This window comes from Eutrema salsugineum, unplaced genomic scaffold (assembly GCF_000478725.1).
Source record: "Eutrema salsugineum unplaced genomic scaffold, Eutsalg1_0 scaffold_8, whole genome shotgun sequence".
NCBI classification, from domain to species: Eukaryota; Viridiplantae; Streptophyta; class Magnoliopsida; order Brassicales; family Brassicaceae; genus Eutrema; species Eutrema salsugineum.
Window position 1 is genome coordinate 493704 of NW_006256414.1, and position 22902 is coordinate 516605.

A 22902-nucleotide genomic window follows, 5' to 3' on the forward strand; every position below is an offset into this window, starting at 1 on the left:
ATTTGGCTCCATTAATTTGCATAATTGATAATAATCTTATTTTTTGGGATTCAAAAATCAAAACTTTAATAAACCTTTGACAAATCATTGGGCTTCCACGAAGAGAGCTTCCACGAAGAGTTGTTTTTTGGGCTTGTTTTTTTAGTACTGAGTTTTGAAGTCTAATAAACAAGTATGCACTCATTATGAAATAGCTCCATAATGCCATTATAGATGTTGATTTTTATTAGTCATATCATGTTGGATCTTCAACACATGATTTTGCATTTATAATTTCTTAAAATTTTTGTTATTTGAAGTAAAAAAAAGTTAGCAAGTTATTCCAACATACGGAAAACAACATTTATGTAATTTTTAAAAAAATGGGTAAACCTTTTATCAATAGATTTTGTGATAAAGTAATGAAAGAAGTAATACTGTAATAGTAATTAGTAAATATTGCAAGATCGACATAATGTATGGGTAACAAATCAATTAGGCATCATGAATATGAAATCTATACGTTATATCAATTGATAGAGTTGGTTAATTTACGACGGAGTAGTAGTATAGTACTCCACCTCCATATAAACGGTTGAGAATAATAAAAATCTATTGGACTACCATACCAACAAGGCGATGATGCATGATACCAACCGAAAATTTCTTTGTGACGTCCTATGGATAAAACGGCACGGGCGTTTCGTTTGCAAACTTAACAAATTGATACAAACGGCACGCTGCTTCGTTTTGGAATTTTTAACAAAGATTCGCAAAACCCTAGTTCTATCTTCACTTATCAAAACCCTAGGTCTCTTAATTATGTATACTAGATTTGTACCCGCGCATACGGACAGGTTTTGTTTCACATAATATTTTTAAAAATATGTTTGTGTTGATATATAGTTAATTATACGAATATGGTAATTTGTTTGATTGTTTAGTATTAGGTTTTTTAAAAATAAATTCTTTGTAAAACAAATAACTTTTTTTTTAAGATTGGAAGTATGGTAATTAGAAAAATTATACTACTATTCTAGAAATTATAAACATGATATGAGTAAAAAAGACGTACAAAGACTCTCAGTTGAGGTATCCGCCATCACGAGTTCGAGTCCCGGCCACTGCGGAATTCACATATGGGCTGCAGCGTCCCAGGAGCCGACACGTGGAGTGCCATTTAGCCGGCCACGTGGCTAGTCTGGACCCACTCCGGTGGGAGCCAGGACACTTGAGTTATCAAAAAAAAAAAAAAAAGACGTAGATAAAAGTCATATTTTCTGTTGAATTGCTTGAAAACATATAATTACCTCTAATTTTTAATGTTCTCAAATTTATGACATGTACAATTGCCTTGATTCTGCAAAAACCACCCCATAATTTATGTTTCACAATAAAATGCAGCTATAATAATATTATATTTGATCCATAAAAACCACCAAATCTTTGAATGAAAATAACGCTACATCTTTACATTTTTTCATACAACAAGCTTCGAAAAAAGTGTTTATGATGAGGATAAACCGGAAGAAAAAATATCAAGTTAGTATAAAAAAAATATTAAAAAGTTTTAGACGAATACCAAAAAGTTAGAAATGTAAAATGTTATAAATGTTATTTATTTATTTTTGTTAGGAATGTGAAAAGCCTTAATAGTTATGAACATAAATACATATGAAATAAACATTGAATAGATAGTTAAGTTACAAGTAGTGGTATTAATTAGTTTTTAATTTTTTGTTTTAAAATTTATGATTTATTAATTAGATGAATGGACAGGTGTCCTCCATTCAGATGCTGATGTGACAGCAAGATGGAGAGAGTTCACCTAAAATCATACCCGCGCATACGCACAGGTTTTATTTCACATAATATTTTAAAAAATATGTTTGTGTTGATATATATATATATATATATATATATATATATATATAGTTAATTATAAGAATATGATAATTTGTTTGATTGTTTAGTATTAGGTTTTTGAAAAATAAATTCTTTGTAAAACAAATAACTTTTTTTTAAAGGATTGGAAGTATGGTAATTAGAAAAATTATTCTACTATTCTAGAAATCATAAATATGATATTAGTTAAAAAGATGTAGATAAAAGTCATATTTTTCCGTTTGAATTGCTTGAAAACATATAATTACTTCTGATTTTTAATGTTCTCAAATTTATGACATGTACAATTGCCTTGATTCTGCAAGAACCACCCCATAATATATGTTTCACAATAAAATATACCTATAATAATATTAAATGTGATCCATAAAAATATAGCTACATTTTTACATTTTTTTCATACAACAAGCTTCGAAAAAAGTGTTTATGATGAAAATAAACCGGAAGAAAAATATCAAGTTAGTATAGAAAAATATTTAAAAATTTTAAGACGAATACCAAAAAATTAGAAATGTTGTTTATTTCTTTTTGTTAGGAATGTGAAAAGCCTTAATATTAATTAATGTAACTTAATAGTTATAAATATTAATACATATGAAATAAACATTAAATAGAATAGTTAAGTTAGAAGTAGTGGTATTAATTAGTTTTTAATTTTTTATTCAAAATTTATGATTTATTAATTAGATGAAAGGATAAGTGTCCTCCATTTAGATGCTGATGTGGCATCAAGATGGAGAGAGTTCACCTAACATCATATATACTAGCATCTGCTTCCTGCGCAACACAAGAACACCAAATTGAAAAGCCAGTTACTTAAGCCACGTAGAGATCCTAATAGGCTACTTCTATGTCTCTAAGCGAGAGTGATACATTTTCCAAGTTATAGCATAAGCAAACATATGTCCAAGCTTAGGATAACTAAGGAGTCAAAATAGTGAGTATACCTAGCACATTCATTAGTGTGTGAGATTTTTGATCTGCAGCGTCATGTACTCAACCACTTCTTTCAGTGTGGCTCTTCTTTTTTCTTTGAGATTCCACAGTTGCGGGACAGGATACCGACCACTTGCATTAAACTCATTCAGCTCCTCGAGTGCTGTCTTAACCGCGTTCTTCACATTTTCTCCCCACTCTTCTCTCAGACTCTTAAGTTGCTTATCTTCTTCATAAACCACTTCCTGCACCATATCCATATAACAACAGCACTATCAGAATGAAGAAACATAAAATGGGACAGAGAGATAGAATCTCGATGGAACAAAGAGACATATCAAACCTGCATTTGGTCTCCTGTCCCTACTCGTTTGAATGGGTGCCATGCTGCAACCTTGAGGTTTTCCTGCCATTTCGAGAAAAGCATGGCGTGTTGCACATCAGCTTCTTCCCCAGTGAATCTCTCTTTGCATGCTTTTATGAACGGCTCCTCATCAAGCTCTCCCATCTTCTTTATTGTGATGCTGGTTCGATCACTCACCAGTTCTCTCAATTCCTGCACAAACCCAATAAATGTAGACAATTTCATCACTCACAGCTAAGGTGCCACAGAGACCGTTGGAACTATTCACAGATTATGGACTATATATCATGGTGAGTATTTGTTTGACCATGTCACCAACAACATTTCACCCGCACATATTATACCAGCACTAAAGAACATGGAAGCATTCAAATTATATACCTTGATCAATGCTTCCCGGGCGTCTTGTAACTCAGCATTGCTTTGGCGTTCTTTTATTACGAGGGCCCATTCAATACACTCTAGATTTTCTAACTCAAAACACTTCTCCTCCAACTCTTCATTCATGACTTGCAGCTTTCCTTTCAGCTCCTGAGTTTCCATTTCAAGTTTGTCCTTGCAGTCTAACTCCTTCTCAAGCTGATGGATCTTGTTCAAAGTCTCTTCTTTTTCCTTCTGAGTTAAGAAAGAATATAGTTCCAATCATTCAACACAAGCGAGAGAACTTTTTTTTTTTTGTTTGTTTGGAACTTGGCATGTACAAATATATCTGGTTTGAATCATTTACTGAAAACTCACCTTTTGTTCTTCCACAAGTCTCACGAAGCAATCATCAGTCTTTCTCTGGTCCAGTGAACCTAACTGGAGATAACAAAAAGATTATCAGCACCCTGGAAAAACATAAACGCATAAGTATACTAAAAACAGACTAAATGTTTACCTTCTTCTTGTTGCCTTCATCAAGCCTCTGTCTCTCCATTTCCGTTGGTGCTTCCTTTTTGTCTCTCAGATTCTTCAGGTTATATATTATTCAGCCTTTCTTTTTCTTTCAAGATCCTGTCGACATTGCGCAGCGAATATTCCACCATCCTTTTGGCTTCAGGAGAAAAAGAAATTACAGAAACACGAGTCACAAATCTAAACCTAGATGCAGCCGAGGCAAAACATTAGCAATAAGTATTCGGTACAAACCTTCATCATAAGCTTGGTCCAGCTCCTCTTTCTCTCTGATCACTGAATCTTCATCAAAAGATCTGTTATCCATCCTTAGTAACGCAAAGCAGACAAACATAAATTTAAGTATCAAACCACTTACAAGTTAAACTTAAAAGCTTTCTAGACCAAACAAACATGCGTTTAAGAATCAAACCACTTAAAGGTTAAGCTTAAAACTATCATAGAGCAAACAGAACTTCTCACCAGATTTTAAAGATAGTTGACAAAGGGTAGTATATGTCTAAGCTTATTCCCAACATTTCAGAGCAAAGCAATAGAGAAGCTGAAACAAATCTCAGTTTTCTGAAAGGAACGCTTAGAGACGCATCATAGCTAACTTTTGAGAGAATCAAACCTTAGAAACTTAACATGCAGCTCGCGTGGTATAGAATGAAAGAGAGAGAGATTACCTTGAGAAAGCAGATTTGTCGAAGCAAGCAAGAAATGGCGAGATGAAACACTGAAGAAATCCGCAACAGTATTGTTGATTCTGAGATTTCTCCATTCGGGTTGGGTTTTCTGAAAAAAGGCTTAGAGACACACATTACAGCCAAGTTTTGAGAGAATCAAAACTTAACATGCAGATCGAGTGGTATATACTTAGAACGAGAGAGATTTTACCTTGACAAAGCAGTTTTGTAGAAGAAGCAAAACTTTAGGAGGCTCGCGGCGTGCAGAGTGTGTGATGACAGTGACAGTAGAAGAGCATTTGAGGGGAAATAGGAACCGTCTAAAGAGCTTGTTTTTTTTTTGGGTCACTCGATTGCGATTAGTATCTGATTTATTCATATGTTTAAGATTAATACTATATTATAAAATTCGAATTATATGAAACTATAGATTTTATAACCTTACTAGTATAATTTTTAAACTTTAAACTTATTAAGTTTTATTATTTTTTTACTTGCATTAAAATTTCAATAAATTTCAATTATATTTTTAATTTGAAAATGAAATTTAAATCACTTAAAAAAGAAAATAGAATGATGCATTTAAAAAGTTTTATTTTTATTGTGATTTCAATCATACTCGTCCACTATATACGTTTGAGTGACACATCAGCAAGGGAGAGAATGACATCTGTCAATTTAAAATATTAATAAATATATAATTAATTAAATTTAAAGCAAATACATTAAAAAACATATAAATAAACATTAATATATTTTATATTACAATGAATTCAAATTGATTTTCAATATACAGAATTTATAAATATTATATAATACAAAACTTTTTAAATGTACCATTCTAATACAAAACTTTTTAAATGCACCATTCATGAAATGTAATAATGATGTTGCACGTAACGTGCATGTTTTTTTCTTCAACTATTTCAAATTTATATATTTTTATATTTTCTTAAAAAATATAAACATTATTTGTTATGTGTTAGTATATTATTATAAATCAATCAATTTAAAATAAAATATCATTAAAAATCAAGAGTTAATATTTATATAAATTCTTGTTTAATTATATATCAATATATTTAATTAATTATAACATACTTGTTTAATATTTACATAAATGTTATTTAAAAATCAATTAATAGATATTTTTTTGAGTAGTTTAAAATTTAATATTAAAATTTATTAATTAATTTTCTTTTTTAAAACTGTAATTTTAAATAGATTTTTTCTTCAACTATTTCAAATTTATATATTTTATAATTTTTATTAAAAAAAATTGGTCATCATTTGTTAATATTTTATTATAAATTAATTAATTAAAAATATAATATCATTAAAAATCAAGAAGTTATTAAAAACATCAATTTTTAATTAATTATAACATAAATTCTTGTTTAATATTTACATAAATGTTATTTAAGAATCAATTAAAAAAACTTTTCATTTTCTTTGAGTGGTTTCACACTTAAAATTTATAAATGAATTTTCTTTAAAATGACAAATGTCATTCCTATATCAATTCTCAAATGCTGATGTGTCACTCATATTATCAATTCTCAAATGCTGATGTGTCACTCATATAGAAAGAGTTGAGCAACTTTTATATATACTAGGTGAATATCCGCACATAATGTGCGGGTTTTGCTTTTCAAATTTATATACTTCTATATTTTTGTAAAAGTAAATATAATCAATATGTTATTATAAACAATTTTAAAAATTAATTTAAAAATACATACTGAATATTATTAAATCATTGAGAAGATAAAAATAAAAGAAATATTCATCAGTATTTTTAATTAATTATAACATAAATTCTTGTTTGATATCTATACATAAATGTTATTTAAGAGTCAATAAAAAAACTTTTCATTTTCTTTGAAATGATTCATCAGTATTTTTAATTGAGTATAACATAAATTCTTGTTTAATATCTATATAAATGTTATTTAAGAGTCAATAAATTTTTTTATTATTTTTTTTGAAAGGATTAAAATTTAATATTAAAAATTTATTAATTATTTTTTTAAAAGAAAATGTGACATATATCATCTCCATATGATCAAAAATAATGAGGTGTCACTCATATGGAGAGAGTTGATCCTCTTTTATATATAAGAAGTTATTCTCTCTACTATATATATATATATATATACATATTTATAGACTCAAATAGATGTATGTGAGATCGTATATTGTTGAGAAGAGATAAACTGAAAACGTAAAAAAGATTATTGCTCCACGATTCGCAATGGCAAGCTCTTTCCTTTCAAAGATGAAGATACAAAACCTTAGCACATCTTTAGAAACAGCAGATCAATCTCTCTCAAAGATGAAGAAAAAGCAAAAGGTAAGAAAATCACAAGTAATCACAGTTCCCTCTCTATGAATGAAGGATTTGCGAGAAGCAATAAAGAAGAAAAACGACGCCGAGTTGGTCCTTATGCGTGAAGTAATCGCTTCCAAAGCAAAAACCTCAAACTTCATCTTCTCTCGCATCACTTAACGCCGCCTTCACACTGAAGTCTGCCGGCTCCGGCTCCGACGAGCTTAACGCCGTCTACAGCGAGATCTCTAACACCGTTTTAGCTGACGATAGCGCGAGCGGCGGCCCCAAAATCATGGCGATTAACGGCGTTTGGGTCGACCAATCACTCCCGGTTAATCATTCGTTGAAAGATCTCTTTGTTAATGTCTTCAAGGCTACTTTCACTCAAGTTGATTTCAGGTCTAAGGTAAGTTTTCCCTCGTCCCTTAATTTTCTTATTTTACTAGATAGTTGGCAAGTTTACATGCATGAATGCTTATATATGTAATCCAATCTATGGAACTAACTGACATGTTTTTTACTGTTTTGAAGTATAAACAAGTGCGTATAGAGCTGAATAAATGGGCTTCAGATCAAACCAATGACCTCATCGAAGACCTTCTTCCTCATGGATCCGTTACAAGCAAAACCAATGAGGTTTATGGAAACGCATTATACTTCAAAAGGAGCCTGGGAAAACAAATTCAGGAAGTCTGAGACGAGAAAACAAGATTTTCTCCTTCTCAATGGCTCGTCAGTGTCTGTGCCATTCATGAGGAGTTATAAGAGGCAATACGTCGCGGCTTACGATGGTTTCAAGGTCCTTAGACTACCATTCCGACAAGGTGATGGTGATACCAACCGAGAGTTCTCAATGTACTTGTATCTGCCCGACAATAAAAATGGACTGTATAATGTCGTGAAGAAAATGACATCAACTCCTGGATTCTTGAAAAAGCACATTCCAAGAGACAAAGTTCAAGTGAATTCAGGATCTCAAAGTTTAAGATATCTTTCGGATTCTCGGCTGCTTCAAGGGATTTCGACGACAGATTAGGATTGGATGAGTCTTTATACCATAAAGCTTGTGTCGAGATCGATGAAGAAGGCGCGGAAGCTGCTGTTGCCACTTGTTTTCTGGGGTTTAGCTGCTTAAGTCGTAGTAAAAACATAGATTTCGTGGCTGACCATCCGTTTCTTTTGGCCATTAATTCGTTTCTTTTCTTGATTAGAGAAGACAAAACCGGAACCGTTTTGTTCGCCGGTCAAATATTTGATCCTTCCAAATCTTCTTAACCGGGCTCAGCTCAGGTTTAACCGGATTTGGTTCGGTTAATGTGGCACGTAAAAAATATGATATATGTTTTAGTCTTGGGCTTAGTTCATGTTTTCATTTGAGAAATTATCTTTAGAAACCGAAAATTGTTCAGAGGCTTAGGAGATTTGGGATTTTTGTAGCTTAGTTTGGTTTAGGTCATGTTCATTGAATTTTTTTAGTAAAAGGTGAAAGTATAGTTCGCTATGTGTTCACCACATGACCAGTAGATTCGTATCGTCGAGGGCTTCGATTTGATATGTAGATCGTCTTCTGGTTCCTCACAGTTTGGAAGATATGCGTCTATCTATTTATATATTTTATTTGTGTAGTGATTTACTTATGTGTCGATTCCAAAATCAATTTCAGCTATAAAAAAACTGTATTGTTGTGAAAACTTCTTAGAAACTTTATTAATCACTGGAATGTATATATAGAGTACATAGGGAATCTAGGTTAAGTACAATGCCCTGATGGGCCTAATGGGCCGGTATAAGAGTCCATATATGATATGTGTTACAACACTCCCCCTTGGACGAGTGAACCGGGCCAGCTACTCAATCGGGATCTCGCTGCTGATGTGTGAAAAAAACTTAAAACAAACCAGTCTAAATTATTATGATTTAATGTTTAATTTTATAGTCAATCAAACCGTTTCTAAAATCATATAAAACTAAAATTTAGAAAAAATTAACAAAAACGTTTTTTTAAAAAAATAACATAAAAGTTTTAAAAATAAAAATAAATTTGGAAACTATATCTCTTAATGATTACCATTAATATGTTACCGAAATTTAGAAAAAATTAACAAAAATGTTAAAAGAAACAAAAAACTTAATGATTACCATATTTTATGTTACCAAAATTTTTTAAAAAAAATCTAACAAAAATGTTAAAAAAAAAAACAAAAACTGAAATCTATTTAAAAATTAATGGAATGTCTAATCAAACCGTTTTTAAAATTATATAAAACTGAAATTTAAAAAACATAATAAAAATTAAAAAAAATCAATAAATAAAATATATATGTCCAATGAAATGTCGTTAATTATAATATCTAGATTATGATTTTTGATTTCTTATCTATATACTACTTCAAACCTCTTTACCTTTTTACTAAAATCAAAGCTTATTTATAAATTTTAGATTCGTCTAACTTAAAGCAGAGATGAAAAAAATTAATACTCTTAAAATAATTTATATATAAAAATACATTTGATAGATATATATAGGTCAAGCAAGACGTGGATAAACTAACTAGTTAAAATTTTTGTTAGGTTTAGAGTATGACGATGCCCGAGAACGACAAGGCGCAGCCTGAGTACGTGAAAGCTAAGACGGCGGTGTGGTGGGACATCAACAGCTGTCCGCTTCCACATGGTTATGATGCTCGTCGGGTGCGTCCGAGTATAGAATCGGCGTTGAAGAATTTAGGATACTCTGGTCCTGTCGACATCACTGTCATTGGCTACCTAGAAGACACCCCTCAAGTCGTTCTGCGAGGGCTCTCTTCCACAGGGATCTATGTTAAACACGGTCGCGCAAACGGGATCCTTTTTAACTTGTTGATATCTTGGCAAGAGCGTAATCCACCTCCGGCTTCAATGATGCTCATATCCGATAAAGTGGAAGATATCTCTTTGGCTCTTTGCCATCGACAGCAACGGATTAGTGGATACAACCTTCTTCGTGTATATAACTGTATTCCTGAGTATGTTTCAATTTTGTACAATACTGGGGAGTGGCTCTGGGAAAGCTTACTGGCGACAGGTGTTTGTCTTCTCTCTCTCACACACAGAGATCAGTTGAATTACCAGGAATTAAATCTGTTTCTCAACTAGTTTATTTGTTTTTTTTTTTCTTACAGATGAAATCAATAATGAACCGGAGACAAGAATACAGTCTTCGTTTCGTAGGACCTTTATTTTGCCCGAACAGCACCTGTTTTATTGCTCAACATGCTGCTTTCCTACCCAAAGCCTTGAAATTTTCACCACGCATCTCTCGGGTGAAGAACATGAAATTGAAGTAAGCTCTCTGCTTGTATCATCTAATACATTTTTTCATTGTCCAACTATTTGAGCCAACATTTTGACCACCACAATGTTGTTGTTATCTTTTTCCACTCAAGCAGCAGACGGACCTTGACAATTCTAGGATTCAGTACAAACAATCAGAGGCAAGTTTTTATATCTCAATACCTTCTCTTCTTAATGAAATTATTTAGAGATTCAACAGAGAAATAGATAAGCATGAAATTGACTTTGGTTGATGCTAAAGCATTTTTGAAGAAAAAATGTTGCAACTCGTTGTTTCTGTTTTAAAAACATGCTTCTACATCTTGATTTTTCCACATGCCCGTCGTGCTCTGTTCTCATGTCTCCAAATACTCATTGTTTTATATGCATCTTTTGCAGGTAGAAAAAAATCCTCCCAAGAGCAAACGTTCGAAGAAGCGAGCTCGGCGTCGTGCCGCTGCTTGAGAATTCCCAAGCCTGCTAGAGAGGGAGTTTCTGCTTGAAGAATAATTATTGCACAAGTCAATCACTCCTGTATACCTCTCTTGTTCGATGAATTTTTTCGCTAAATTATCGTTTCACAAGATGACTCGTTTTTTTTTTTTGAAGTTTTTTCTATTTTCGTTTTGGTTTGCTTTAAAAACGATAAAAGATTCCGTGTCCTCCGTATTCTCAAGTTTTTTTTTTATATATTATATCCCGATTAGAGAAAAAAAAAACTTTCTCAACCAAACACACAAATACAAAATAAAATCTCATGTTACAAATTAAGCTAAATTTTTTAGGTAACGTTACTTAATTATTTTTAAGTACGGAAACACTTTGCATACTTTATCTTTAGCACGTAAACAAGAAACGAAAAAAGTTTCGTATGACTTTGTGACGAATGAAGCCTACATGAGACGAACTGAGCGAACACAAGATAATAAATTGGAACGTGTAATTGACTCATTGCTAACGCTCTCGGGTCTTCAATATGACTCATCTTTATGTTGGGGAGGACTTGAGTGGCCCCAACTTGGATTTGATTTTTGACAAAAGACGTGGCCATAAACTTCCCTTTTCATGCCTAAACCTAACATACAATTCAGAGAAAATTCATAGGCCATGTACGTTCATTTGCTTCTTTCGCCCATCCTTAAAGCCCCCCTGCTGGGACAGTAACTTGAGAGTCAAGTAAATAAACAAAAACTTGTGCAACAAGCAATGACTCAAATAACTAATAAGTAAAATTTACAATCATTTCTTTATTTATTTTAATTTTTAACATTAAAATTCTTTTTTCAACCGGGAAAAGTAATCTTTATATATAGTATATAGATATGACAAAACTGTATATCATAGTAGTAAATCTTATAGAAAGTTAGATTTTCCAATTCTATAATATCTGATTTTTTTTATAAAACAAATACCGACTATAAGCCACAAGGTCCAAACCCTAGTTGTTTACTGATCAGAAACTAGGCATTTACATATTTTCTAAATATATATATATATATATATATCATGTGCGTTCACAGCAATAAACAAAAACGTTGAAGATGGAACCAAAAAAGAGAAAACAAAAGCTTCTCACATCTTCAGATACAGCAGATGATCCATCATCTCTCTCAAAGATGGAACGGAAAAAAGAAGAAAAAGCAAAAACGCAGCAAATCACAAGTAATCGTAAGTCCCTCTCTCTCAGAGGAGGAGATGCGAGAAGCCATGAAGAAGCAAAACGACGCCGCTTTGAGTCTTACGCGTAAAGTAAAATCGCTTCAGAAGCAAGCAACTCCAACTTTATATTCTCTCCGGCGTCAATCAAAGCCGCGCTCACAATGATGGCTGCCGGCAACGGCTCCTGCTCCGACGAGCTTAAGGCCGTCTACAGCGAGATCGCCACCATCGTCTTTGCTGACGTCAGTGCAAGCGGTGGCCCCAAAATCTCGGCGATTAACGGCGTTTGGGTCGAGCAATCACTCCCGGTTAATCATTCCTTCAAAGATCTCTTGAAGAATGTCTTCAAGGCTACTTTTGATCAAGTTGATTTCAGATCCAAGGTACATTCTCCCCGTTTCCTCAGTTTTCTATTTTAACGAGCTAACTTTATATTCAATATTAACATGATCATGTTATGATAGGATTCTAATTTATGATGTTTTAAGACTTTGTTTTGGACAAAAAAAAAAAATTAATTATAAATAAAATTTGTTCTTGAGTACAAACTGTTTATCTAAAGAAACCTTTAAACCATAAAAGGATCATCATATACTTTGACAACAAAAAAAAAATCTTTATTTTGATGGAGTTAACCGTTAATGAACATATTAGTACAAAAGTCCTTGCTAGTATCGATTTAAATAGATCAATTCATGTTTCGAGAAAACTTAATCTGAAACCTATGCCATTAACTGAAATTTACTGAGAACAGTTGTTATTGTTTTGAAGGCTCAACAAATGCGTATAAAGCTGAATAAATGGGCTTCAGATCACACAAATGGTCTTATCAGAGACCTTCTTCCTCCTGAGTCCGTTACAAGCGCCACCGAATGGATTTGTGGAAACGCATTGTACTTCAAAGGAGCCTGGAAAAACAAATTCTCTAAGTCGAATACAAAGTACAAAGACTTTCACCTTATCAATGGCTCGTCAGTGTCTGTGCCATTTATGAGCAGCAAGAAAGACCAATACATTGAGGCTTATGATGGTTTCAAGGTCCTTGGACTACCATACCGACAAGGCCGTAGTGATGATGATACCAGCCGAAAGTTCTCAATGTATTTCTATCTTCCGGACAAGAAAGATGGATTGAATAATCTTGTGGAGGAAATGACATCAACTCCTGGATTCTTGGACAGTCATATCCCAAAATACAAGGTTCAAGTTGGCGATTTCAGAATTCCAAAGTTTAAAATCTCTTTCATGTTTGAGGCTTCAAGGATTTTTGAGGAGGTTTTAAATGACCTTGTACCATAAATTAAGCTCGTGTCGAGATCGATGAAGAAGGCGCTGAAGCTGCGGCTGTCTCTTATGTGGTAGGGAATAGGTTAAGCTTGTGTCGTGTCACTCGTGGTAAGCCGCCTCCTCCCAAGAGGATCGATTTTGTGGCTGATCATCCATTTTTATTCTTGATCAGGGAAGACAACACCGTAACCGTTTTGTTTGCTGGTCAAATATTCGATCCTAGCTCCTAGGTAGATGGTATTCGGGATCAGATCAGGTTTAACCAGACTCCGGTTTGGTGAAATGGGTTGCAATATTATGTTTTGAGTTAAACGTCGAACTGCGTCTAGATGGTTTTGGATTTAATTTTGTTATTTTTTAAAAAAGAAAAATTTCTACTGAATTGAGATCTAAGGAGGTTTGTTTCAGACCGGATCATTTTGATTCATTCGGTTGGGTTTTTGATGTTTTTCTATTATGTTCTGACCGAGAAAATTTGATATTTATAACTTTTGTGATTCATAAAGGTTATTTTTTTCGTTCAATGGTAAGAAAATTGAATCCGAAGCTTAAGCAGATTATCTGATCAAATTTGTTTGACAAATGGTATCTACTACATTCAACAAATTGTGTAACAAGATAGCTTACATTAATTTTTCTTTTATTACTAAGATTTATTATTAATTATTTTTTAGAATTTCCTAGCCAAGGCAAATTAAGGCGACAAGCTAGATTACTTGTGTAACAAGTTAAATATGTGAATACCACTTACGAACTACGAAGACATTTTGGAAGAGGGAGATTATCGTTTATAGGTCATAAAGTTCTCAATGTATTTCTATCTGCCCGACAAGAAAGATGGATTAGATCATCTTGTGCAGAGAATAGCATCTACTCATGGATTCTTGGACTCTCACATTCCGAGACAGAGAGTTAGAGTTGGTGTGATTTCAGAATTCCAAAGTTTAAGATCCAATACGGCTTTAAAGCTTCAGAGGTTTTCCGTGATTTGAAGCTCAAAGTGTCATTGTACCATATAGCTTGTGTCCAAATCGATGAAGAAGGTACTGAAGCTGCAGCTGCTACTGCTCTAGTACTTAATTAGGACTACTTGCAGCGCTTTTGTGCCGAAGAAGATAGATCTTGTGGCTGATTATCCATTTCTTTTCTTGATCAGAGAAGTCAAAACCGGAACCGTTTCGTTTGTTGGTCAAATATTTAATCCTTCCAAATCTTCTTTTGCTTAAGACCGGTTTTTTTACCATATTATAATATGTTTATTAGGGTCAGGTATTAATTTCTCTAAATTATATTTGAGATACAACTGATTGAGATTGGTTTGTTTCTGGTGGGTTTGGGACTTTGGGGTTTCAGTTTGGGTCTTATTGGAAAATATTCATTGGATTGAAACCTAACTAGATTCGGTTCAGACCGGAACATTTTGGGTTCACTATATTCAGTCGATAAGTTATCTAAACTTCTTTTTCTTTTGTCGATAAGTTATTCGGTCTATAAGTTATCTAAACTAACCATAATGGCATTGTTTTCATAATGAATTATTAGGTAGTCCGTAGTTCATGAGTTACGTTACAACATTTTCACGGAATCGTGTATTCTTTGTATATTGAGAGGTTTTTTGGATTGATATTTAACATTTAAAGATTATATTTGACACCACTAAAATAAAACGTCTAAATAGAGAGAGAGTCAGAGACATTGTACTGGTGCCGTGGATGATGGTTTATTCCGATCGTGGTTAAGTCCATTTAATTAAACCGGTAACTTCAGAGAACCGGATAAATAGAACCGGATATCTACACATTTTTGATACCTTCATCATTTTGGATATGGATGGAGATGATAACAATCGCCTATCTCCAAATTGTTTCGAGAGCAGCACATCATGATAATTGTATTAGTAAACACTTATCATAATCTTATTTATTTAAATTATTATTATGATACAGTAGTTTAGTTTGATGTTTAATTTTTTTCAATTGGGTAATCGACTAGACTAGTTTACCTACATATATATATCATATATTTGTTATGTTCAATTTTATATATAATAAAATAATCAAATTTGTTGCAGCCAAATTACGTTCTTTAAATACTTACTTCGCATGTAAGAAAAAAACAAGGGATATGTTTACTTTCCACAAAAAAAGAATATTTACCTTTTTTCCGAGTGGACGTATCCAAATATGGCATTTATCTATAGTATATCTTTCCAGATTTCATTCAACAACAGAGTCAATAATAGTACTTTTAATCTAAAAATGAGTCAATATATCTAAAAAAGACATTAATTGTACTTTTTATCAACTGAGTTTCTCAAATTATATATATTATACGCAAAGTAAAATTTTGAGTTAAAGCTCTCTAATTCAATTTTAGAGTGGCTAATTACCCTTTACCCCTCCTTATATTTTTCTAAAATAAAATTTAATAAAAAAAATTATTGAAAATCGAAAATTAATAAAATTTATTATTAAAAATCGTAAATTAATAAAAAATTATTAAAATCGGAATTTAATAAAAAAATATTTAAGTTTTAAAAAATATTAAAAATTGTAAATTAATAAAAGAATTATATAAATCGGAATTTAATCAAAAAACATTTAAATTTTAAAAATTTATTAAAAATTGGAATTTAATAAAAAACATTAAAATCATATCATATATACTATATGCGAAGTAAATTTTTCGGTATAAGTTCTCTTATTCAATTTAGGTGACTAATCATCATAGTATATATTAAAAGCGAAGTGAATTTTAGCTTTAAAGACCTCTCATTCAATCTCAGCGTGATTAATTATTTTTTTGTCCCTTTCTAAAAGGTCATTAATATCTTTTAATTGGTTAAAATTAAGTTTTATTTATAATTAACTATACCAAATTTTGTTACCATAAAGTTAATATTGGATCTTTTAATGCTATAAAATTGTATGGTTTTGTATATGAAAGCCCCAAGGCTCTCACTTTAGCCCTAATCTTCGATTAGTCAGAGCTTCTTCTTCAACCGGTGGTTTCTGTGTTTTGACGTTTGAGTTGTATTGCTTTATAAAAAATTTTGAATTAGGGTTTTTTGTTTAAAATCTTTGGGTCTGTATTCATGATGAATGAGGACGATTGAGTATTTAAGCTTTGCGATTAATTTCTATCGATATTGCTCTATAAGTCTATGACCAGTCGGATCCCATACTGTTTATGCTCCTCCATCTCAACTTTGTTTCTGTTTTTGCAATGTGTCTGGTTTATCCAAAAATAATTTTGTTTAAGACTTGAGATTCTATTTGGATTTCATGTTTAAGGTGTATTCATCTCAGTTAAATTTTGAGGAATCAAAGTGATGCTAATCATACTGATTTAGCGTTGTTTATTGTGATGTCCAGTTATAGTGAAGAATATATTCACAAGCATAAAATCGTAGCAAAACAAAAAAAAATATTCACAAGCATAAAAGAGACCATATTGAACGAGTTTTTACTGTTCTCTAAGCCAAGTCAAATTGATCGCTCTACTTCTTCACTCTAATTATAGTAAAGACTGAAGAAATCGTTGGAATAAAGATTTCGATGAGCCTGGGACTCTTGCCCCAACCAGACTTTCTTGGCCGTGCGAAATACATGGTTATTCAAGGTGAACCAGGATGATGCATAATGGAATATAAATGGGAAATTATTGATTAAATTTAAACAAACTAGACCAATCAGGGTTTTAAAATTATATTTTTCATGTTAAATCTTGTGGAATTGTTGAACAGAAAGTGTGATTTCACTAAAGACTGTTATTGGTAAAATCTTGCAATCATGCTAATTTAGGAATATTAGTAATGACACTTTCAGTGAGACTTTTGTTACAACATTTTTCTTAAATGGACCAAAGTATTTATGTGGTTGATTTTACGATTGGATAATGGAATGTAGGAGGGTCTTGAATTGGACATTTGCATATGGATACTACCTTGCTCATAATGAACATGCAAAGACACAATTTTTTCGAGTATTTGAAAGGGGAAGCTCGAGCTGGTTTGGAGAGGCTTCATCATTGTGCAGAGATGTAGTTGGAACAGTTTGTCTCCGGAACTAATGAACCATCCAAAAGTTTCAATGATTTCGTTTGACTAAAGTAACCAAATCTACTTCGAAAAACATGTGAAAGCTTTGGAGAATGGTCTTGCTGATGTGGAACACAATGAGAGCACAAATCAACAACAGACTCTAGATCTTTTTTCAAATGACAAAGGTTGACAAGGGTCTAAGAAAGATCCAAGTGGTAAGTGAGAGATCTTTCGGCTTCAGATTTATATTATTGGTGCAAAAAACCGTATGGTTTATTGCAAGTGGTATTTTCCAAATTAAGGATCATATCAAGTATTTGGGTTACAATTCGGAGGGACATGTGAAAAATTGTAAGTTTATAGTATTGAGAAGCTATTGGTTAAGATAAATAAAGAATAAATTTGTTTCCCCCTAAAAAAACCTATAGCATCACTCCGCTAATTAAAAGATTTTTACTTCTTTCAACGTCTTATAGAAAAAATAATCTCATTATGTAAATCTCAATAACAGAGTACATTGGTAAAGTTTTAAAAACCAAAAAATAGTCAAGATAATACCAGTAGGTACCTTACATAACGATCAAAGGGAAAGTGAGTAACTCCTATGAGAGAGTCATCTCATTTATAATTGTTTAAGAATCTAATATTTTTTTTAAAACTAATTGGAAGAATATATGTCTGAAATAATAAATAATTCATTATGTGAAGATTATTCTTTCTACAAAATATAAGAAGTGAATACAGTTCTAATTTTTATGATTAAAAATTAAAACATGTTTTAGTTGTTTGATTTATATATAATTTTAGAATTACTTTTTAGGCAATAAAGAATAACAACTTTAAGAGTGACTTGGTTTCAGCTTCCAAACTATATTTCATCTTCGTTTAAGAGGAGAGTTCATATTAGAATACTCGGATAATATGTGTCTATGTTATCTTTGTGCTTCACTTTGCAAGATTTTTTGAAATTGATCGTTTATACAAAGATAATCAAGCCTATAAAAGATGTGAAAATATACATCTGAAAACTTCCAAAATTCCAAAAATAAATAGTAGAAGAAAATACGAAGAAGGAATAAAACTAAAAAAAGAAGAAAAACACAAAGAAGAAGTCTGTTTATTTAATAATTTATGTAGAAGAATAAGAAATTGGAAAATATAGACTATATAAAGAATAATAAGAAGAAAAAAAATTGAAAGAACAAGATAAAAAGAAATTGAAAGAAAAGATGATGTTTTTGTCCGCGCAACGCGATTTTGAGTAAGTTTTTCAAGTAAATTAGCGATTTTGAGTAAGTTTTTCAAGTAAATTAGCGATTTTGAGTAAGTTTTTCAAGTAAATTAGCGATTTTGAGTAAGTATTTTAATGAAACATTTCCGCCCGCACAAAGTGCGGGCTAAACACCTAGTTAGTTAAAAGATTTGACATGCTATTAAACGGATTCTTTTATAAGAAGTTTAAATAAATTATTTGAGATTCACTACCATAAAAGCACACTTCTGTTAAATAAATTATTTGAGATTCACTACCATAAAAGATTTGACATGCTTTTAAACGGATCTTTTTATAAGAAGTTTAAACAGTTGAGTTTCTCAATTCAACTGTAAAATAAAATTACTTGAGATTCACAACCCTAAAACCACACCTCTGGATCCTTTTATAAGAAGAAGTCTGACCTTAGCTCTCTGAATCCTCTCTCTCTGTGGATCAAAAAGATGGATGTGAGCGAAGCTATGAAGAAGCGAAACGACGTTGCGATGATCTTCTCCAAGCACGTCTTATCATCTTCCGTGTCTAACGTCGTCTTTTCGCCGGCGTCAATAAACTCTGTGATCACCATGCTCGCCGTTGGTCCCGGAGGTGACTCAGTCGCCGGTGAAATCCTCTCCTTCCTCAGAGCTTCTTCAATCGATGAGCTCAAAGCCGTCTTCCGCGAGATCTCCTCACTCGTCTTCGCCGACCACAGCGCGAGCTGAAGCCCCAAGATCACTGCAGCGAATGGCCTCTGGATCGACAAGTCACTTCCCATTGATCCCAAGTTCAAGGATATCTTCGAGAATCTCTTCAATGCTATCTACGCTCCAGTAGATTTCCGATCAAAGGTACTTTCTTCTCTTGTAAACAAGAAAAAACTAGGGTTTCAAAAACTAGGGTTTCAAAAACTAGGTTTTAGTAGTAGAAACTCTGTTTGAATTTGTGTGTTTGATCCAAAAAATGAAATGATGATTTGGTATTTTTCGAAGGCTGAAGAAGTGCGTCTAGAGGTGAATTCATGGGTTGAAGACAATACCAATAATCTCATCAAGGATCTTCTTCCTTACGATTCCGTCACAAGCGTAACCAACAAGATTTTTGCAAACGCATTGTATTTCAAGGGAGCTTGGGAAACGCCATTTGATAAGTACAATACAAGAGACGAAAATTTTCACCTTCTCAATGGCGAAACAGTGTCTGTGCCATTCATGAGCAGCGATGAGGATCAATACGTTGGAGCTTATGATGGTTTCAAGGTCTCCCTTATAGACGAGGCAATGATGATACCAATCGAGAATTCTCAATGTATTTCTATCTCCCGGACAAAAAGGATGGTTTGAATGATCTTGTGGAGAAGATGTCATCTACTCCTGGATTCGTGGATAGTCACACTCCGAGTTACCAAACGGAAGTTGCAGAATTCAGAATTCCAAAGTTTAAGATCGAATATGGGTTTGAAGCTTTAAAAGTTTTCCCTGATTTGAAGCTCAATGACCTGTTATTGTTGTACCATAAAGCTTGTGTTGAAGTTGATGAAGAAGGTGCTGAAGCTGCAGCTGCAACTGCTATGATGGAAGGCTGTTGTTGTTACGAGGAGCCTCCTAAGAGGATAGATTTTGTGGCTGACCATCCATTTATTTTCTTGATTAGAGAAGACAAAACCGGAATCGTTTTGTTCGTTGGTCAGATCATTGATCCTTCCAAATCTTCTTCTGCTTAGAACGGGATTACTTGTTGAAGATGACGAAGAAAGAAAGTTTCTGTTATTGATTATGTGAAAATGTTGTTACAATGCTTTATATATATAAACATCATAAACACGGTTCAATCCGGTCTAATACATTTCTGGTGTATCCTAAAAATTACGGTTTGGTATTATTCTTGGTTTGGTGTTAGAGGTCCCAAGCTTTGAACCCGATCAAAGCCAAAACAACTAAGAACACTCAGTAACAAAACCTTGAACCCGATCAAAGTTTAGAACAGAGTAAGAACACAAAAGCTTAAACCCGATTAAGCTAAAGAACAAGAACTCAAACACAGTTTCTTTTGGGTAGTTTAGACTACCTCTTTTTGTTGAATTTCATTGATTAAATAGGGAACGTACAAGAAGCAAATTGGAGTTATCAAATCCTACAAAACAGGAAGTAGAAAAAATGGGAAAAGTGGTTGATGGGTTCCTCACAAATAGGAAGACCAATTTCACGTTATTTGCAACAATGAAAAGATAACATAACAAAAGGAAAAACAAAGATTAAGTATTGACTTAATCAAACTTGCAATTGACTCTTATCATTTGGTGCTTCCCGTAGTTTTAGATTTTGTTTTGATAAAGTTACAAAAAAAACTTTCGCTAAATTAGCTATAATCAACTCAGAGCATTAGTTCTCATAGATATGTTATTCTGATTATGACTCTTTTTGTGAGTTTTGATTACGAAATTTGTGAAAAACATAAAACTTGTGAATTCTGATTATGGACTCCGAAATACTCTGAAGTCTGAATCTCAACTCCAACAAGAGACTTGAGAGTCTTCTGACCCAAAAATAAAAATAAATAAAATAATTGGAGCCTTGAGAGTCAAGAGAGCAAGCAAACTTGCATAACAAGCGATAAACTAAAGGAACTAAGATATACATCTTTCTCCCTTTTAACACATTGATCAATATGATTTTAAGAGAACACCACCTTTGACGCCAACGAGAAACATGACCTTAATTAGACTCTTCTCCCTCAATCACTTTATTATAATAGACACACGTTCACCCAAATTCATAGAGAAAACCAGGAGAAAAAAAGATGCCTCAAAAGAACGATACAGTGAAGTTGATAAGTTCTTGGTCAAGTCCCTATGCCATTAGGGCTCGAGTGGCTCTACATTTGAAATCCGTCAAGTACAAAGTACGTGGACGAATCGATGTAGTGATGTCCTCAAGTCAAAGAGTGAACTACTCCTCAAGTCTAACCCAACTTACAAGAAATCTCTTTTCTCATCCATGGTAATGATCGGAGGATTCTTCCGAGGAGAAAAGATCGGCTAAGATGATATTTCTTGTAGACATTTTTAGGTCCAATCTCCGTGATCGAGGTGTTTTCTGGTGTAACTGATCTTTTCTCCTCCGAAGATTTCTCCTCTGAAGAATCTTCCTCCGGATCCTCCGGATCCTCCGAATCCTCCGGATCCTCCGAATCCTCCGGATCCTCCGAATCCTCCTCTGAAGAATCCTCCGAATCCTCCTCGGAAGAATCCTCCGATGAAAAATACTCTTCCGAAGAATCCTCAGAATAATCCTCCGATCCTGTGATCGAAACCATGATTCCGCGAAACCATGATTCCGCGAAACCCAGCAGAGATCTAGAAGCAATCTATTGAAACAAAATCAAATCACCATATCATGCATAAATATGACATGAAAATTAAAAGCAAAACCAAAACGCAGCTAAAAACCTACTGAAAATGTCTAGTCTTGCACAAAAAATTCATTATTGTATGTACACATTCTTTGAGCTTTATAGTAAGATTGCTTCAATGACATGGTACTACCCTATAATTGAGACACAAAATGAATGGCTCACATTAAACGACATAGTTTTGATTTGTCAAGTTCTGCACAAAAAAATCAGAATTTAAGTGTAAGAAAAACAAAAATAATGAACTTATAACAAAAAAAAATTAAAATGAGCAATAAATAATAGAACATGTGTTGAGAGAAAAATTAGGATCTTATTATTTTCTATAAGCAGTATATATATACATTACATAACTAATGTATCAGAAACCCTAATGGGCCAATATGAGACATTAACCTGATGGTTAATGGGCCGGTTACTAGAAGTCCATTTGTTTATAACACTCCCCCTTGGACAAGGTAACCGTGCCTGTCACAAAACCGGGATCTCTATAATGCGCTGGGGAACGTTGCCTCATTAAAACCTTACCAGGAAAACCCAGTGGGAAAAACCATGGTGAAGGAAAAAGAGTACAACACGCATTACTCCCCCTGGTTTAGGCATCACTGTAGATCTCTAAGTCTACGCATTCCTATCTGATGAATGAGCTTCCGGAGTGTAGAAGTCGGTAATGATTTAGTGAATAGATCGGCTGAATTTTCGCTTGATCGGACTTGCTGAACCTTGACCTGACCATCCTTCTGTAGCTCATGAGTGAAGAAGAATTTGGGCAGAATATGCTTCGTCCGGTCACCTTTGATGTAGCCGTCCTTGAGTTGAGCGATACAAGCTGCATTGTCTTCATACATCACCGTAGGC

General features: G+C 33.1%; 3 protein-coding genes and 2 pseudogenes across 3 annotated transcripts; 4 read left to right on the forward strand and 1 right to left on the reverse strand.

The window, feature by feature from the left end:
• Nucleotides 1–2843: 2843 nt before the first annotated feature.
• LOC18009661 (factor of DNA methylation 5) lies at nt 2844–4103 on the reverse strand. Its single transcript, XM_006391616.2, has 5 exons — nt 4065–4103; nt 3923–3985; nt 3566–3799; nt 3164–3376; nt 2844–3065 (listed from the first exon to the last, which is right to left on the reverse strand). Exons 1-5 carry the CDS (start codon nt 4101–4103, stop codon nt 2844–2846), a joined length of 771 nt encoding a protein of 256 aa, XP_006391678.2.
• A 3038-nt stretch (nt 4104–7141) lies between these two features.
• Nucleotides 7142–8356, forward strand: LOC18009749 (annotated as a pseudogene).
• Nucleotides 8357–9667: 1311 nt separating this feature from the next.
• Nucleotides 9668–10407, forward strand: LOC18009587. Its single transcript, XM_024160674.1, has 2 exons — nt 9668–10147; nt 10243–10407. The coding sequence occupies exons 1-2, from the start codon at nt 9668–9670 to the stop codon at nt 10405–10407; spliced, it is 645 nt and encodes a 214-aa protein (XP_024016442.1).
• Nucleotides 10408–11934: 1527 nt separating this feature from the next.
• Nucleotides 11935–14565, forward strand: LOC18009850 (annotated as a pseudogene).
• Nucleotides 14566–19082: 4517 nt separating this feature from the next.
• LOC18009763 (serpin-Z1) lies at nt 19083–20356 on the forward strand. Its single transcript, XM_006391620.2, is given in 3 exon segments — nt 19083–19484; nt 19626–19890; nt 19893–20356. Coding segments are annotated over 3 exon segments (1116 nt in total). The 5' UTR covers nt 19083–19097.
• Nucleotides 20357–22902: the final 2546 nt, after the last annotated feature.

Coding starts and splice junctions, on each gene's coding strand:
- LOC18009587 (XM_024160674.1), top strand. CDS start 9,668: ATGCCCGAGAACGACAAGGCGCAGCCTGAGTACGTGAAAGCTAAGACG. Junction 10,148..10,242: donor AAAGCTTACTGGCGACAGGT/GTTTGTCTTCTC, acceptor TTTTTCTTACAG/ATGAAATCAATAATGAACCG.
- LOC18009661 (XM_006391616.2), bottom strand. CDS start 4,103: ATGGAGAGACAGAGGCTTGATGAAGGCAACAAGAAGAAG. Junction 3,986..4,064: donor ATGAAGGCAACAAGAAGAAG/GTAAACATTTAG, acceptor TGTTATCTCCAG/TTAGGTTCACTGGACCAGAG. Junction 3,377..3,565: donor CCCGGGAAGCATTGATCAAG/GTATATAATTTG, acceptor GGGTTTGTGCAG/GAATTGAGAGAACTGGTGAG.